Here is a 17,602-nt window from a genome sequence, read left to right on the forward strand (position 1 = left end):
CACATAACAACAATAGAATAGAATAGAAGAATAGGATAGGATAGGATAGGATAGGATAGGATAGGATAGGATAGGATAGGATAGGATAGGATAGGATAGAAGAATAGAATAGAATAGAATAGAATAGAATAGAATAGAATAGAATAGAATAGAATAGAATAGAATAGAATAGAATAGAATAGAATAGAAGAATAGGATCCTCTTACAGATGACAAAATATCAACACTGAACAGCTAATTGAGCACTTTTGGAATCAGATGCTACTCAAAGTACTAGGAACCAATCTGTATGCAAGACCATACAGGCATATCAGTAAGGGAGCTGACAGGGCAGCCTCAACCTGGTTGATCTTTCTTTATCTTTAAGACATTCCTGGCTTCTTCAACCACTTCTTTTTTTGGTACAGTTTTAAGATTCCTCAACATTGGAGTCACCCTTCTTTGAAAACACATCCCTACTCTTCCCTGCCATAAATCTGTTGTTTGTAGTTTGGAGAATGCCAATCTCCCTCTGAGTTTTTCATTATGTCTACTTCACATTTTTCAATGACACTCTTACAATTTGTCAGGTTATGGTGAAATATACATTGTTCCTGAATATAAACATAATCTAATAGGGAAAAAGATACGTACCAAAAATAGCCTTAATCTATGTGAAAAATGCTATACTAGAAATAGGAACAAGAGCTGAAAAAATGAGGTCAGTCTGCCAAAAGCTTTCAGGAGAGCATTGAGCTCCCAAAGAAATTCCTTCTTTTCAGTATTTTACTATTTTGTTCCTCTGTGGGGTATTGTTTAATGCACTTTAAGGAGCTCCTTCCAGATCCCAAGTGGTAAAGTTGTTCTTAAATTGTATCTATAATGTATTTAAAAATTATTTTATATTTGTTTGCTTACAAAGTTCATATACATTGTTTCACACTCTTTTTCATTCAAGCTGTGTTTAAAACAATCATTCACATTCATTTTATTTTATAAAATTATTCACCATTGGACTATGTCCACAATTACCCTGTCTTTTCAGGACCCCACCAGATTTTCCCCCATTTCCTTTGCCCCATCAAATTGTGTTATTCTGTGATTCTACCCCTTCCCCTCCTTACCCCTCTGCTCCCACCCTTTCCCCCCACTTTGGGTCTCCATGCATGTTTTACTAGTTATCCTTCTATCTTTAAAATAATTTTTTTTTATCTATTGAAGAAAATATGAGTTACTTCCAGTTAATAAGCATAGTAAGATTTTATATTTGTGTAATTATGAGTATAGTGCTTTGCAGTTTATGGAAACACTTGACAAGAATAAGCTCATTAAGCTTCACATTATTCTTTGTACTTTATCGGTTTGTAAGCTGAGGCTCAGGGAAATAAATAAATGTGCCAACAGCACAAAACCTCTTAAGTGGTAAAACCAGAACTCAAGACTAGAGTCTAGTCTGGGGGGCTTTGTAGGTTCCAGCTACAACTTCTATCATTAATAAACACACGGATTCAAACACGGATTAAACAGGATAAGTAAAACAAGGCTGTGCAATATGACCTGATACTCTGCAGAAAGGGAAAAAGAATTTTATCAGTAGGTGGACAATGGTAACTCTCCCTGTTCCTTGGCAACCAACTCCAAAGTGCAAAGTGCATTCTCACTGCATCCCTTTCTTGTTGCTTGTATGTAAGTTTCTGTAAGCCTATGTTTGCTTTCACATTGAGTTTTTAGGATTTTGCACCCCTCTTTTACTTCTGTAAATATGTTATGGTCACAGAAGGCTATCGGGTTTCCTATTAACACGTCTCTAAGACGCATCAGATGACGGATCATACATGAGTTCTATTTCCTTTTCTTTACTAGGCAGTGATAGGATTATCTTATCCCAAATATTTTCATTATGCCTTCAAATTGATATGGCATTCAAGGTTATTCCAGTTAATAAGATGTCACAAGAGCCCATGATATTAATTTTAAACCTATCTGACAAGAATAGTGGGGGTTTTGAAAAGAGAAATGTAAACAACCTCTACTGACTAGTCCTTTATATGTTTTTGCCCCTAGAGTACATTTTATTGCTTTGAAATAACAAATTCTATCAGTTTTTATTTCCTTCTGCAAAGATTCTTCCTTTAGTCCTCTGACTGGGCATGACAGCAATGCATGGTGATGAGACATTTATTTTTATGTCCTGGGAATGTAGAAAGATACCGAACTTCTGGCTCAAAATTGGCAACCTAAGAAATATAATGTCGTTGTTTAATATTTAACTTAAAATATAGTGTAGAAAAGATATCTCTGACTTTGCAGTGAAAAGTGGAGATAACATACCTATTAACACATGAGGATTGAAAATGGGACTTGTTTTTCTTCTTACAGAAACAATCAGGCCCAAATCTTCATGGCAAATAGAGGCAACCAGTTAGAGTTGACTGCCTAAACTTACAGAACGTATGCTTTCATGGTCTGGGGAAGTCAAACACATGTTTCTGACCTTTTCTTTTTAAGAGACCACTAATGACTTTCACCGCCAAAACACAAATGCTTCCTGTATAGCTGAGAGGCAAAATCCAGCTGTTTCAGTTGATTTCAGCTGGTCTTCACAGAATTTGCAATAAAAATCTGACTGACCCCTGAGAACAGCAGTTCGTATTTGAAGCTGCAACCCATTAAAACCTCAAATTACAATCAGTGGTGTGTTACTTAAACATTCTGCCTTGTGATTAGTAAAATTTTAGCTCTACAAACACAACCTAGCATGTGTTTTTAGGTAAATGGAATAGTTCTTGATTTAGAAGCAAAACATCTTTATAGAAATTCAGTTAGGAAAGTAAAAAAAAAATCATAGTACAACAAACTTGGTTATTTGTTCTAGCCTGAGAGTGTGATGTTATGATTTTATTCAGTAAACCAATTTACATCCCTATAGTATCATTATCTCTGTCAAAATGTACTGGGCATAAATGGGACACATCACTGATTTTCTGAGGAAAAAAAGAAGGAATATTTACTGCAAGATCTACAGTGGTAGGTGCTGTCATATAGATTCTCTTTCTCAATCCAATTAGTTTGCAAATTATTGTGTTAGTTTTTATAGATGAAGTGATTCAGGCTTGAAGAGGTTAAATAACTAGAAATTTGGAAATCTGACACTGAATTTATACAAGTCTATCTGGCTCCAAACTCAATATTGTTTCTTATAATGAATACAGGTTGGAGACAATCCGAGTAATAAGACTTAGTACATAACAGAAGACAAAATTAAATATAATAAACTGCTAAGATTTACACGATTAACCTTGAGTACATTAAATATTCAGTAAGGCAGGCAAGAAATTAATGTTTGCTCTCTAACTATTATGAAAGAAAATTTTGACGTATAAAATTACATTTTCAGGATTGTTGAGTTCACTGTTAATTTTAATAAGGAGAAAGCCGTGGCATAGAGTCATGAAAAGAAATCATATGCACTTCTTTTTCTTCTGAATATGTATCACTCTGTGCATTTTCCTCTCTATCCTGCTTAGAATTGCGGCCCATCATCACTGATCCAGCCCAGATGCCTCTGAGTCAGCACTGACTCATGGCAGACCTATGTGTGTTAGAGCAAAGCTGTGTTCTGTAGGGTTTTAAGTGGCTAATTTTTCTGAAATAGACAGTTGGGTCTTTCTGCTGTGGCACTTTGTGTAGACTTGAACTGTCAACCTTCTGATTCAGCACTATTTGCAGAACCCAGGACTCCTTGAATGAGCCAGGCTCTTATCACTGATAGTCTGCTCTCTTTTTATGGTGCATGGTTGTGAAAACTCCATCACTGAGTGAACGAAACTATGAGCTCCTTCTGGATCCACTGCAAGTTTCAAAACACTCTATCCTTAGGGCTTTAAAGAGTACGTGGCACCTAGGTGGGATACCTAAAAAAAAAAAAATTGCTAAAATAATGATAATAAAAAACAAACAAAAAGAATCAATTGATCAAAAGGCATTTCTACACTGATCTCAAATGGAAGAAACCCAGAGTGTATTGAGTCTTGGGCTGAAAGTCAGAAGTTAGAATTTAGCAGCCATTTCATGGGAGAAGGATGGTGAGTTTCAGCCTGTAAAGAGTTGCAGGCTTGGAAACCTGATGGAAGAAGGCCATGAGTCAGAAGTGACTCAGCAGTTGGTAGGCTTTAGCCTCAAATGGGCTCTCAGATGTCTTGATGACAATCTTTCTTAGCTCACTCTCTCCTAGACTCCACATCAATCTAATCCTCCTCTCATCAGAGTCTTGACAGATGGCTTTGCTTCTGGAAGTCATTTGACAGGACTTATCAACCTCTCACTATTAAACATGCAAACCCACACTGCAGCCTATCCTCATTGCTTCTGGTAGAACCCACATATGATCCCTCTTCAGTAATAAGGCACTCTCTCCACCTCTGCTTAGAATCCAATCCTACTGAATTCAGGGAAACGCTTCTCTCTCTCGTATACTCATTCTCCTTCCTTGCAACATGTGCTAAGTTGTCTCCTCATAGAGTTTCCAGAGGTAAGTTATTTTGGAAGTGGATGCCACTCCTGCTTCCAAGCTTGTTTTAACTGGGGAGCTCCACCAAACTCTGTCCACCATTGGTAACCATTCTCGCATTTGACTCATCGGTATCACAGTGTTCAGCTTCACAGCAACCACGAGTCACCTCTGTACAGCAAGTGTTACATGACCTTGAAGAATGTTTCACCAAAAACAATTAAAAGCAGGCCTGAGGGCCGCAGACTGGAGTCCACCATGGAGAAACCAGCTATCCCACCAGATTAGCTGTCTGACTTCCAGAGTGGAGGAAGACTCCAGTCCCCAAGCCTCATGAAGGATTTTAAGCTAGTGCCTGAAGAAGGCTCCATTCTACCCTTACTCCAGGTGCTAGCTTAAAATTCTTCATGAGGCTTGGGGACTGGAGTCTTCCTCCACTCTGGAAGTCAGATAGCTAATCTGGTGGGATGGCTGGCGTCTCTTCTTAGTGGCAGTCAGGCAAGGGAAGTTTCTGGGGTCATTTTCATGTATGTTATTGTTCTTTCTGCCCTTCAAAGGTGGGTGGGGTGCCTCTTCACAGTAGAAACTTTTTTTTAAAAGATATTTCCTGATGAGAGATTCGAGAAAGTGTGATCAGTCAATAGATCAAGGCCCATTTCTGGAGACAGGAGGAATAGGACTGTGTGGGCCTAGAGACAAAATGCATACTTCCTTCCCTATAGCTAGAGGAACAGGATGCAGGTGTAGACACAACCCAGCTTGCTGAAACTGAGGAGGACCTGAAGTGCTTGTTGCAGAAGGTCAAGGATTGTAGTCTTCAATACAGATTGAAGTTTAACATTAAGAAGACAAAGATTCTCACCACTGGGCCATTTGGCAGTGTCACAGCAAATGGAAAAGAGATTGAGGTTGTTAACAATTTCAGCTTACTTGGCTCCACAATCAGTACTCTTGACATCAGCAGTCAGGAAATCAAAAGAAGAATTGCATGGACAAAAGGATGTCTGCTGTCAGGGTCCTCTCCTAAGTGCTACAGAGAAATGATGTAAAGCTAGAGACTAAGGTGTGCTGGGTCCAGGCCATGGTCTTCACAAATACTTGCTAAGCATCAGAGAGCTGGACAACGACTAAGGATCATACAAAAAGAATCAATGCCTTTGAGCTGTGGTGTTGCAGAGAGTCTTAAACACACCTTGGACCGTCAAGAGAACAACAGGTCTGTCTTGGGGAGGGTGAAACCAAGTTTCTCCTTGAGAAAAGGTAAGATTTTGGATTTAAGGATTTAAGTAGGTAAGGATTTTTAACCTTCATCCCATGTACTCTAGGTTAGTGGCCAGGAGGGACTAGTCCTTGGAGAATGACATCCTGCTCAGAAGGGTGGAGATACAGCACAGGAGAAGAAGAACCCACATGAGATGGAGTGATACGGTAACTGGGGTAATGGGGGATAGTGTGTTGGAGTCAGTGAGACTGACTCAGGACAGGGCAGGGTTTAGGACAGGGCCACTATGAGTCAAAGGCAACTCCACAGCACGTAACAACAACATAGACACGCTCAGGGGCAGAGTGGATGAAATTGTGTGAAGATGGTCTGTACCAGGAAAATGTATTACAAAAGGAGATGTAAGGAGAGCTCTCAAATCTGTCTCTTTGAATGATACCACCACCCTCCTTTGCCCCACAGCTGCCCAAGCCTGAGACAAAGGTGTTTTTCCAGTCCCCTTCTTATGCTAGTAATTTATGTGTATATTTAAAAGGAAAAAGCCAACAAAATGTTATGAAGTGTTGCTTCATTGTCAGCAATTGGGTGACAGAGGCGGAAGAAAATGATTCCCGATGACATGTAAGTGAGCACCCTGCATTTTCTGTGCAAATTCTGTAAACAAGTATTTTTATGCAACAGCTGTGTCTAGCCCGTAGGTATGTTTTTCTATGAGGCACACGCCCCTCCCTTTTATCTTATGAAAGAAATAAGCCCATTAGAGAACAAATATTATTTGCTCCTGTTTTTCTACATTATCCCCCGGGACTGAGGGCAGTGCTGGTGACTGAATAACTCACCCCCATGCACCCAGCCATGCTGCTCACTCATTACTCGCTAGTGTGAGCTCCATCAGGGTTGTTCTTATTAGCTGCTGTCAAGCTGAGTACGACCCATAGAGACCCTATGAAAAACAGATCTGATGTGTCCTGTTCTACCCTGTGCCATCCTCACAATTTCTGACACACTATTTCCTACTGAAGCAGTGATTCTGTCAATCCATTTGGTCAAGGGTCTTCCTTTCTTTCGCGGAACCCACCCACCTTCCCAAGCACAATGTCCCTCTCCAAAGAATAGCCTCTCCTAGCAACATGCCCAAAGTACATAAGATGAAGCTTTATCATCATTGCCTCCAAAAAGCACTCTGAATTTTGCATGAATTTGGAAAGAAATGTTCAACTTCAATTCTAATTTGAAGGTTGTAATACACTGGAAGGCTATAGGACGATCTGAATTAATTCTGAAATTTTTAAGTTTTAAGCAGTGGAATGCCATTATGATGGCATTTGGGTTTGCTCTTCAGATAGATTATTTTGATAGATGAGAAGTTTGAGACACGGAAGTGAATAAGGAGGCTATCTCCATGCTTCCAAGAAGAAGGCTGAGGGTATGTGAACAAAGGCAGTGGCAGTGACGATGAAACCGGATGGATACTTGTCCACCAGGCCAACCAAACTGACAGAAGTAAGGGAGAAAAACACTCTTGTTTCTGGCTTGGGCAGCTGTGGGGAAAGGGAGGATGGTAGCATCATTCACAGAAATAGGGGAAACAGAAGGAAGACCAGATTTTGTGTGGGAAGATGGTGAGCTCAGTTTTGGACATGTTGAGTTTGAAAGGCACATGAAAGATGCAACTGGTGTTAGCTAACAGGTAGACTGAGTGGGAGCGCCAAGTGAAGCTTAAATCACAGCTATGACTAAGCATTTCAGGGAGAATATGTACAGTGAGGCGAGAAGGATCCATGGCCAGGATTCTGGGACCACTCACATTTAAATAATCACCCAATGACACATTGCTCAGCAAGAAAACCAAGAGTCTTGAAAAGAAGGAGCAGTGTTGAGAAAGAGAATACACAGAAATAGAAGCCACAGCTGATGGTTAAAAGAAGAAACTGTGGCCCGAGGCTGGCTCTGTTCTCACCAAACTATTCTCTGCCATCTGGGGCACATTCCAGGCTCTCTCCAGCCTCGATGCATTAAAGAAGAGCCAGGGGACTAGGCTCACTAATTGAATGTGAGAGGTGGTAACTGTGCAGTTAAGAACAGAACACAGAAATTCCAAATGACCCAGCTATTCCACTACTTGGAATATACCTGAGAATATGAGAACTGAGGCACAGACTGAGATTTCTACACCAGTGTTCACAGGAGCATATTTACCATCACAAGAACATGGAAACAGCCCAAACGTCCAACTACAAACGAATGGATTGAGAAATTATGGTACATTCACACAATGGGATACTACACAACATGCAGCAGGCAGGAGCAATAACTTTGTAAATTATTACCTAACTTGGGAGGGACTGGAGAGCATTATGCTGAGTGAACTAACTCAGTCCCATAAGGATAAATATTGTATAAAACTGTTATTGTAGAGTGAGTACAAGGATCCAGGAAGGGTGGGAGAGGCTGGAAGTAGAGGGATGTGGATGTGTAGGGGGAAGGGGGGACTAATCATTAGGTTGTACAATTTGATGGGTGGGGTGGGGCGAGGGAAATTGAAAGAATTTGTTCAAATTTGCAGTCAAATTTTGTAAATAATCTGGTAGAGAAAAACTTCAAAAAACAAACAAACAGAAACAATATATTTTTAGCCAGTGGCTCCAAATTTTCCTGGAATCTTCTTTTTTATGTTTTCACATTTTGTATTTTATAAACTCTAATTACAAACCACATACACACACACACACAGAGAGAGAGAGAGAGAGAGAGAGCGAGAGCGGTTGAACCTCCATGTTCTTTCCTCTCGCCTTCATAACCCTTTGGAGGCTGTATGTAAAGAGTCCTCCAAGAAGAAAAGCACTCAGATCTTCAATTTTATGTGTTAATGAAACACAGACTAGCTTATCTATTCTAATCCTGGCATTGAAGACAGATCACTGTGGGTTTTTTATTTTTTAGATTAAATCATATTTATGGGGGTGGGAGTGTGGTGGTAACCCCCCCAAAAACAGGAAACATACTTAAGTAGAAAAATTCATTAAGCTAGAAAATGACAGCTATTCTTTCTATGATATTCAAATTAATAGATCCTGCATAAACATAATATTTTCTTCTTAACAAAAAGCAGAAAATACCAAAAGATAAAATGTTTGGTATTGCTCTGAACAAAATATGCCCCAGGCTAGTTTTTGCTCATTTTTTAACATAAAAGTTAATATTTTATTGGTAAACCTTTCTATAACATGCAAAACCCATATGTCTATATTCATGTGTTCTGGTTTTTTCTTAATAATGTCTAGTTTTCCTACATTCAACTTTTCACATTCCACATACCAATCACTAATTTCTCTTACACGTATTCTTTTTTCTTTTTGTTTCCAAATTTGAGGGCTCAGTCTTAGTTGTCATATCTGTTAGTCTACTCTAAGTGTGCTCTCCTCTACGTAGGGTTTTCTAAGGCCTGAACAAAGCAGGGCGACACTGCATGGTTCAAACTCAGGAATGGAGTTTGCCAGGGATGCATCCTTTCTCCATACATTTTCAATCTATATGCAGAAAAGATCGTTTGGGAAGCTGGGCTTTATGAGGAGGAATGTGGCATCAGGATTGGAGGCGGACTCATTATTAACAACCTAAGTTATAGAGATGACACAACCTTGCTGGCTGAGACTGAAGAAGACCTGAAGCATTTGCTGCAAAGGATCAAGAACTGTTTTCAATTTGGATTGAAGCTTATCAAGAAGACAAAGGTTCTCAACACTGGGCCAATTGACAGCACCATAATATATGGAGACGAGATTAAGGCTGTTAACAATTACAGCTTTCTCAGCTCTACAATCAACACTCTTAACACCAGGAGTCAGGAAATCAAAAGACAAATTGCATTAGGAAAATGTGCTGTCAGGGACCTCTCCAGAGTGTTGAAAAGCAGCGATGTCAATCTAGAGACTAAGAGACTGATCCAGGCCATGGTCTTCACATTTATTTGTTATGCTTCAGAGAGTTGGACAGTGACTAAAGATGACAGATGACAAATCGATGCCTTTGAGTTGTGATGCTGGAGAAAAGTCTTGAACATACCATGGACTTCCAAGAAAACAAATAGGTCTGTCTTGGAGAGGGTGAAACCAAGTTTCCCTTGGAGCTTAGGATTTTAAAGCTCCATTTTACATACTTTGGGAATGTGATCAAGACAGACCAGTCCTTGGAGAAAGACATCATGCTGGTAAAGGTGCAGGGTCAGAGAAAGAAAGGAAGACCCTCAACAAGACAAATTGAAGACTGAAACTTCCTTGGTGATATAGGTCCCTCCATTTGGCGGTCCCTGCCTCTAAAGCTGCAGGGCCATCCCAGGGCCACAGAGAACAAAGACTTTGGGACACAGAGCTAAAAACAAGGCAAAGACTTTCTCAGCTCTCTGCGAGAAAGATGGCTGACTTGAGAACCCCTCGCACACAAGCTCCTTGACTTGGCAGCCCCGATCTTGTGCAATTCCAGAGACAAAATAAATCTCTTTTAAACGAAATCTAGTCTACCAGTCAACCTATTAATTGAATCTTTATTTCAACAACAATATTGGGATTTATCTTTTTAATCCAGATTTCATATTTTTCCCTTTTCAATTCTATATCTTAATGTTCCATCTTTCCATTACTTGTTTAATAGTTGTTTGCTTTCTACTTATTGCTTTGAATATTTTTAACATTTTTAAAGTCTTTTGTCAATTTTTTCTGTTATCTCTAATTGTTCTAATGACAAGTCTTCGTCTGGTTTAGTCAGCTGGTTTCATCATTTCTTTGTGCTGTTTGTAGCGTTGGATTGGCAATTCACCTTTAATAAATAGTGGTCATTAGTATATGATTCTACCAGGGACTTCAGAGCTAGCAATTAAAAAAGGATCAAAAATATCATGGAATGGTCTTTCTTTGAAGATGAGAAAGAGTATAATATTGGCTTTAGGGACTGAACTGTAAATTCAAGTCCTCATTCTGACATTACTTTAATCAAGATCATCATCATCATCTTGGGCAAGTCACTCTTTAAGTCTTAGTGCCCTTATATGTAAAATAGAGCTAAGAGTCCTGTGTTGTTATTGTTGTTAGGTGCCTCTGAAAGAGTCCTATAGGAACAAGCAATTAAATGCTCAGCTACGGCGAGCTCTGGTGGCCTAGTGGCAATCCCAGAGGTGAGCGGTTCTAATCCACCAGATGGTCTGCTGGAAAAACAAACTGCTCCTGTACCAGTCAGATCTGATTTGACAGTAAACACACACACACACACACACACACACACACACACACACACACACATGTAAAATAAAAACTTAAATGCTCTGCTAAAAGTATGGGAATTCAAACTTGTGGTTCTGCTAGAGAAAAAAAAAATCAACCTACTTCCTAAAGAATATAGTCAAGAAAACCCTATTGTTATGTGCTGTTAAGTCACCATCGACTCTTATCAACCCTAGATACAACAGCTCTGATTCCTGCCTTATCCTGGGCCAGTCTTACTGACTCTGACACACCTAATCCCATTGCCCCAGTTAGCATGTCAATCCATCTCATTCAAGGTTTTCTTTTCCTGTGCTGTTGCTCCACCCATCCAAGGATGATGTCCTTCTCCAAGGACTGGCCATGTGCCCAAAGTATGTGAGACAGAGCTTCAAAATTCTTGGCTACAAGGAGAAACTGAATTTCACCCTAAGATAGACCTATTTGTTCTCCTGGTGGTCTCTGGTATCTTCAGTGCTCTTCTCCAGCACCACAACTCATGCTGTGCTTGCGACTCATAGAGACCCTATATACAACAGCCCTAAAACCTGCTCTATCCTGCTCCAATCTTATTGTCTCTGACACACTCACTCTCCATTACCCCAGTCACGGAATCAATCCATCTCATCGAGGGTCTTCCTCTTTTGTGCTGCCCCTCCACCCTTCCACGTATGATGCCCCTCTCCAAGGACTAATCCCTTCTTGCAACAGGTCCAAAGTATATCAGAAGAAGCCTCAGAATCCTTGCCTCCAAGGAGCAGCCTTATCTCACACTCTCCTATCTCATACTCACAAATAGGACAAAACTGTTTGCTCTCCTAGCAGTCCATGGTATATTCAATACTCTTCCCCAACTCCACAGCTCAAAGGCATCAAGTCTTCCTCTCTCATCCTTAGTCATTGTCCAGTTCTCTGATGCATAGCAAGTAATGGCAAAGAGTATGGCCTAAATGAAGCACACCTTAGTCTCTTGACTGACATCGTTGCTCTTCAGTTCTTTGGAGAGGTCTCTGACAACAGACTTTCCCTATGCAATTCATCTTTTAATTTCCTGGCTGCTGGTACTCACAGGAGGGTTCTATTCTGCCACATGGTTCACAGAATAGTTTTGATGGCACATTCAACAATGACAACAACAACAACAACAAGATGAAGATAAGAATTACCTCTTTTTAGAGAGATAAAGGATTAGTGAGAAAAGGAATGTAAGTTTAGCCCAAATGTCAACCTATCAAGGCACTTTGGTGGCATAATCCATAGCATGTTGTGTTATTAACCTAAAGACCAACCCTCTTCAGCAGTTGGAACCCACCAGGTGCTCCACAAGAAAAAACTGGATAGTCTCCTCCCATTAAGATTATAGACTCAAAATTCTGATGAAAAGTTGCCCTGAGTCAGTATTGAGTTGATGGCAATGAATTGAGTTGAGCTGTTCAGCAAGTATAACTCACTCATTTACTCATTTATTGACACTGAGTTAGAAGTGACTCACAGCTGATCTTCTAACAGGTTTTTCAGAGGCAGTAAATCACATAGGAGGAGGTTGTGCATTATCTCTCCCACAGAGCAGCTGATGGATTTGAACTACCTGTTTTTGGGTTGGCAGCACAATTCTTTATCTACTTGGCCATCAGAACTCCCTTAATATATTTAGTGCTTAATATAAGTCATGGGAAATATTGGTAGCTGTTATAATTCACCCTGTCAATGTCTCCTCTTTGTGTATGATATAAAAGATACAACTTCTTGCTCACGAAACTAGCTTCTGAATAATCAGACACTGCATTTGTATACTAGTGATATTTGTTTGTTGACACATATACTGCGGGTATGTTATTAGGAGAGACTATTCCTTGGAGAGGGACATGATGCTGGGAAGGGTTGAGGGTTGAAGAAAGAAAGGAGGACCCTCTGCTACAATGAGCTCTTGTGTGTCAAGAAGTGTGAGGATGGCGCAAGATAGAATAGGGTTCAGATCAGGGTTCATAAGGTCACTACGAGTTGTACTGAGCTCAATCAAAGCTAACAACAATATGTGTTTGCATTATTTGTAAGGCATATAATAGTTAAAGATTGGGGAAAAGATCCAACAAGAATATGTTCACTTGGCTTTCAGCCATTGTGGAGGAGCACTGATGAATGATGGAAGGAAGTTCCAAACATCATTCTTTTCAAAAAATAAAGTCTAATGCGAATTGGAGCATTTGCAACTATTTTGAATCATTAAAATATAGCACCAGGGAGAGATCTTCTGTTGAAAACAAAATGGCCCAGATACATTTCTTTGGTTTTATTCAAAGAGAAAAATATATTTAACTTCTTGGATGTGTTTTCCTTGGCCATTAGTCCCTTTCAAAGGTCAGGAATAGAAAAGCAAAGACTGAACCCGTATCTGTAGATAAGCAAACACTTTTGATTAATTAGTAGAAGGGACAGAGACATAGACCATATTTTGAGCAACAGAATCTCATTTCCATTCCATGTGTCTTTCAGTGTTAAACTTTTCCTGCTACTGTGGAGTCTCAGATAAATAAGGTCTGAAGTTAGTGAATTAAAGCTCTAGGCTATGATCACTTACCGTCAAATGCCTGTAAACAATTTATAAGAGGAAATGTCTATTTCCAATATTTATGAAAGACTTGTGAAAGTCTGAATGAAACATATTTAGACATAGAAATATTTTAACTTTTAATTACCTGGTCTTCATAATCAGATCCTGTGTCAATAATTTCTCCAGAGTCCAACATCATGGATGGATCAAGATCAATAGAACCTAAAATTAGGAAAAAATTTAGTAGGCTGTTTGCATATGTTTTTACAGCAAACTATTTCCCACTCAGTCTTTATATTGTCCATTTACTACCTTAATTGCACAAACATTTCTGGACTCTTCACTTGCCAGGCATTCTGTTTGAGCTGGAGATAAAACTGAAACTCAAATCCATAATCATTGAGTCAGAACTGACTCATAGATGACTCCATAGTCAATTTGTTGTTGCTGTTGTTTGGTGTTAAGTCAGAAGTGACCTGTAGCTGCCCTTCTATCAGGTTTTCAGAGACAGCGTAGGAGGAGCTTGTCCATCCTTCTCCCATGGAGCAGCTGGTCAATTCAAACCACACACCTTTTGGGATGGTAGCACAGCTCCTTATCACTAGAACACCAGAGCTCTCTTTGAAGTAAGTTTATGAGGCTTTAAATTGTATGGGAGGCACTGCCTAGGAAGTGCCATTGGTTTCAAATATCAGAAAGTAGTAGCCTTTGGGTTAATAGTGTAATTCCCAAGAAACTACACTACTTATACGGATTTTCCAGACATTTTTTCCATCTTCAAGAAGATACTCTTGTTGAAAATGCTGATTTGTTAACAGCTGGGTTCAGAAACTAAAATTAAAGACCTATTGGTATTTCATTGACTATGCAAAGGCATTTGACTCTGTGGATCACATCAAATTGTGGCTAACATTGATGAAAATGGGAATCCCAGAGCACTTGATTGTGCTTATGTGAAACCTATACATGGACCAGGAAGCAGTCCTCAGAATACAGCAAGAAAACCCTGCATGGTTCAAAATCAGAAATGGAGTGTGCCAGGGATGCATCCTGTCTCTATACCTTTTCAATCTATATATAGAACAGATCATTTTGGAAGCTGGGCTTTATAAGGAGGAATGTGGCATCAGGATTGGAGGAAGAAGACTCATCAACAGCCTATGTTGTGCAGATGACAACCTTGCTCACTGAAACTGAGGAGGACCTTAAGTGCTTGCTGTAGATGATCAAGGACTGTAGTTTTCAATATGGATTGAACCTCAACATCAATAAATTAAGATTCTCACCATTGGGCCATTGGCAGCACTATGATAGACACTATGATAGACAGAGAAGAGATTGAGGTTGTTAATAGTTAATAGCTTTCATGGCTCCACAGTCAACACTCTTGGCACCAGCATTCAGGAAATAAAAATATGAATTGCATTGGGAAAGTCTGCTCTCCAGGACCTCTCCAGAGTACTGAGAAGCAACGATGTCAGTCTAGAGACCAAGGTGTATCAAATCAAGGCCATGGTCTCCCCAATCATTTTCTATGCATCAGAGAGCTGTACAATGACTAAGGGTGACTGAAGAAAAATTGATGCCTTTGAGTTGTGGTGCTGGAGAAGAGTATTGAACACAGACTGACAAGGAAAAAAAAATAGGTCGTGGAGAGGGTGAAACCAAGTTTCTCCTTGGAGACTAGGATTTAGAAGTTCGGTCTCACAGACTTTGGGCATGTGGCCAGGAGGTATTAGTCATTGGAGAAGGACATCTTGCTCAGAAGGGTGAAGGGACAGTGCAGGAGAGAAAGATCTTGAATGAGATGGACGGATACAATAACTGGGGCAATGGAGGTAGGTGTGTTGGAGTCAGTGAGACTGGCTCAAGATAAGGCAGATGTGAGAGCTTCTGTACACAGGGTTGCTATGTGTCACAGGCAAATTGATGGCACATAACAACAATAACAATTCAAAGCAGTAATGCAGGTGAGAGTGAAGTTGGAACTCTTCACAGAATTAATTTATATGCCAGAGGATAAATAAAAATTGGTCAGGAGGACAAAGGGCTCCAGAATACTGAAGAGTTACTGGGGTAAAAGAAATACCCTGGGGGGAAAAATAACATAATGGGAGAAGAAGAAGGTATTTCCAGATATAAGAAAGCTTGAGTTTTTTAGCCAATGAAAATGTGAGCTTCCTATATATAGTCCCTAAGGTGAGAAAAATCAGGCTAAGCGAATGTATTAATAGGGAAATATTCCCCTGGGTAGTAAGGCTACAGTAAATTGCTTGCTCATTAACCCCTAAGGCTCAGATTTAAGCCTGTAATTTTCATAATGGGACTCCTGAAGCACAACTGATACATCATCTTCATTTAATGACTCTCTCCTACTGGGAGATATATATTTCCTGACTAACCAGAAAGGCAGAATTCAGTGCTGCCCATAAGATGGTATGAACCCTGTGCAGGAACAAATGACCCCATATTTCAGTGTAAACTTGACCTTGTTAAGTGATTCTTAGATAGTACATACAATGAGTAATGCTTAATAAGATTTTTTTTTTAAATTAAGACTCTCACACACTTCTTAGATGCAGACCTTTCCCAGAGGTTGCTTTCATACTTTCTCCTAAAAAAAGATCAAAGTATATCCTTACATAGTATCTTCTATTCTTGCTGTTTACCAAATTGACTAAGAATTGAGCACATTAACACATTAGCTATGAACTCTGGTAGGAGCAAAAAACAGGTTTGTCCTGCAGAGGGTGAAACCAGGCTTGTCTTTGGAGGCAAGGATACTGAAGCTCCATCTGATGTACTTTGGGCATGTTGCAAGGAGAGACCAATCCTTGGAGAGGGACATTATGCTTGGAAGGGTATAGGGACAGAGCAGGAGAGGAAGACCCTCAATGAGATGGATTGACTCAGTGACTGGTGCAATAGGGTTGGGTGTGTTGGAGACAGTAAGGCTGGGTCAAGATAGAGCAGGGCTCAGTGCTGTTGTACATATAGGGCTGCTATGATTCACAAGCTTCTTTATCATGAATCACAGAGCTGGAAACAACAGTGGTCCTCTCAAACTGGATGAAAGCTACAGCATTTTGAGTTCTGATCTCTTTATACAGTATTGCATCAGGCTCCAAAAAAGGTCTTTCTATGCTTCTTTAGACTCTTGTCATTATACAATTTCTGCATCAGGCTCCAAAAAAGGTCTTTCTATGCTTCTTTAGACTCTTGTCATTTCAAGATTTATTTTTACCCCCATCCTCGGGTTATTTTTTTTTTATGTACTCATCTTGTATAAATCTGAATTTGTTCTGATTTTCCTTTATCAGTCATGGCTGAACTAACTCGAATCAGTCTGAAGCTTTGATGATATGAGAGACTTTCAATTATATAGAACTAATTTTCAGAATAGTAGAATGGCTCATATATAGTTTTTGAGTGCTATTGAGTTCACGGCAATTCATAGTAACCCTCTGGAAAACAGATCTGAACATTGCCCTATCTGCAAAATCCCCATCTCTGCCATGCTCAAGCCCACTGTTGCAGTTATTGAATGAATGCATCTGTTGAAGGTAGCCCTCTCTTTTGCTGAACCTGAACCTTTCCTGCTATGATTTTTTCCCCCAAGGATTGGCCCATCTTGTTAACAAGCCCAAATCATATGAGACCACGTTTCACCATCCTTGCCTGTAAGAAGCACTTTGTTTGTCCTTAGTCCAAGAGAGATTTATTTGCTCTTTGGCAGCCTTTGTGTATTTGGTATTCTACTCCACCCTCAGTGTTCAGGTTGTCCATTCATAGGGTCTACAACTTGACAGCACTTACCAACAACATTAACAACTTCACCGCCACAATTCAAAGGCATCAAGTCTTTTTCAATCTTTCTATTCATGGTCCAACTTTCAAATGCATAGGAAGCAAGTGAAAATACCACGGCCTGGGTCAGTTGCATTTTAATTTAAACGGACTTCCTTACTGTTGAACACTGTAAAGAGGTCCTTCATTGTTAATAACGGCATATTACAATGGTATTTATTGTTATGAAGCAAAACTTGTATGAGAGATCGAATATGAACAAAAAAGTACTTGACATCA

General features: G+C 39.7%; 1 protein-coding gene across 1 annotated transcript in view; it reads right to left on the minus strand.

The window, feature by feature from the left end:
* The window catches only part of AK5 (adenylate kinase 5), a 531,421-nt gene that overhangs the window by 210,659 nt on the left and 303,160 nt on the right, over window positions 1–17,602 (minus strand). The window contains exon 8 of the mRNA XM_006888596.1: window positions 13,662–13,738. Within this exon, the coding sequence (XP_006888658.1) occupies window positions 13,662–13,738 (77 nt within the window). The remainder of the gene's footprint in view (window positions 1–13,661; window positions 13,739–17,602) is intronic.

This window comes from Elephantulus edwardii, unplaced genomic scaffold (assembly GCF_000299155.1).
Source record: "Elephantulus edwardii isolate Elephantulus edwardi_28Jun2011 unplaced genomic scaffold, EleEdw1.0 scaffold00069, whole genome shotgun sequence".
NCBI lineage: Eukaryota > Metazoa > Chordata > Mammalia > Macroscelidea > Macroscelididae > Elephantulus > Elephantulus edwardii.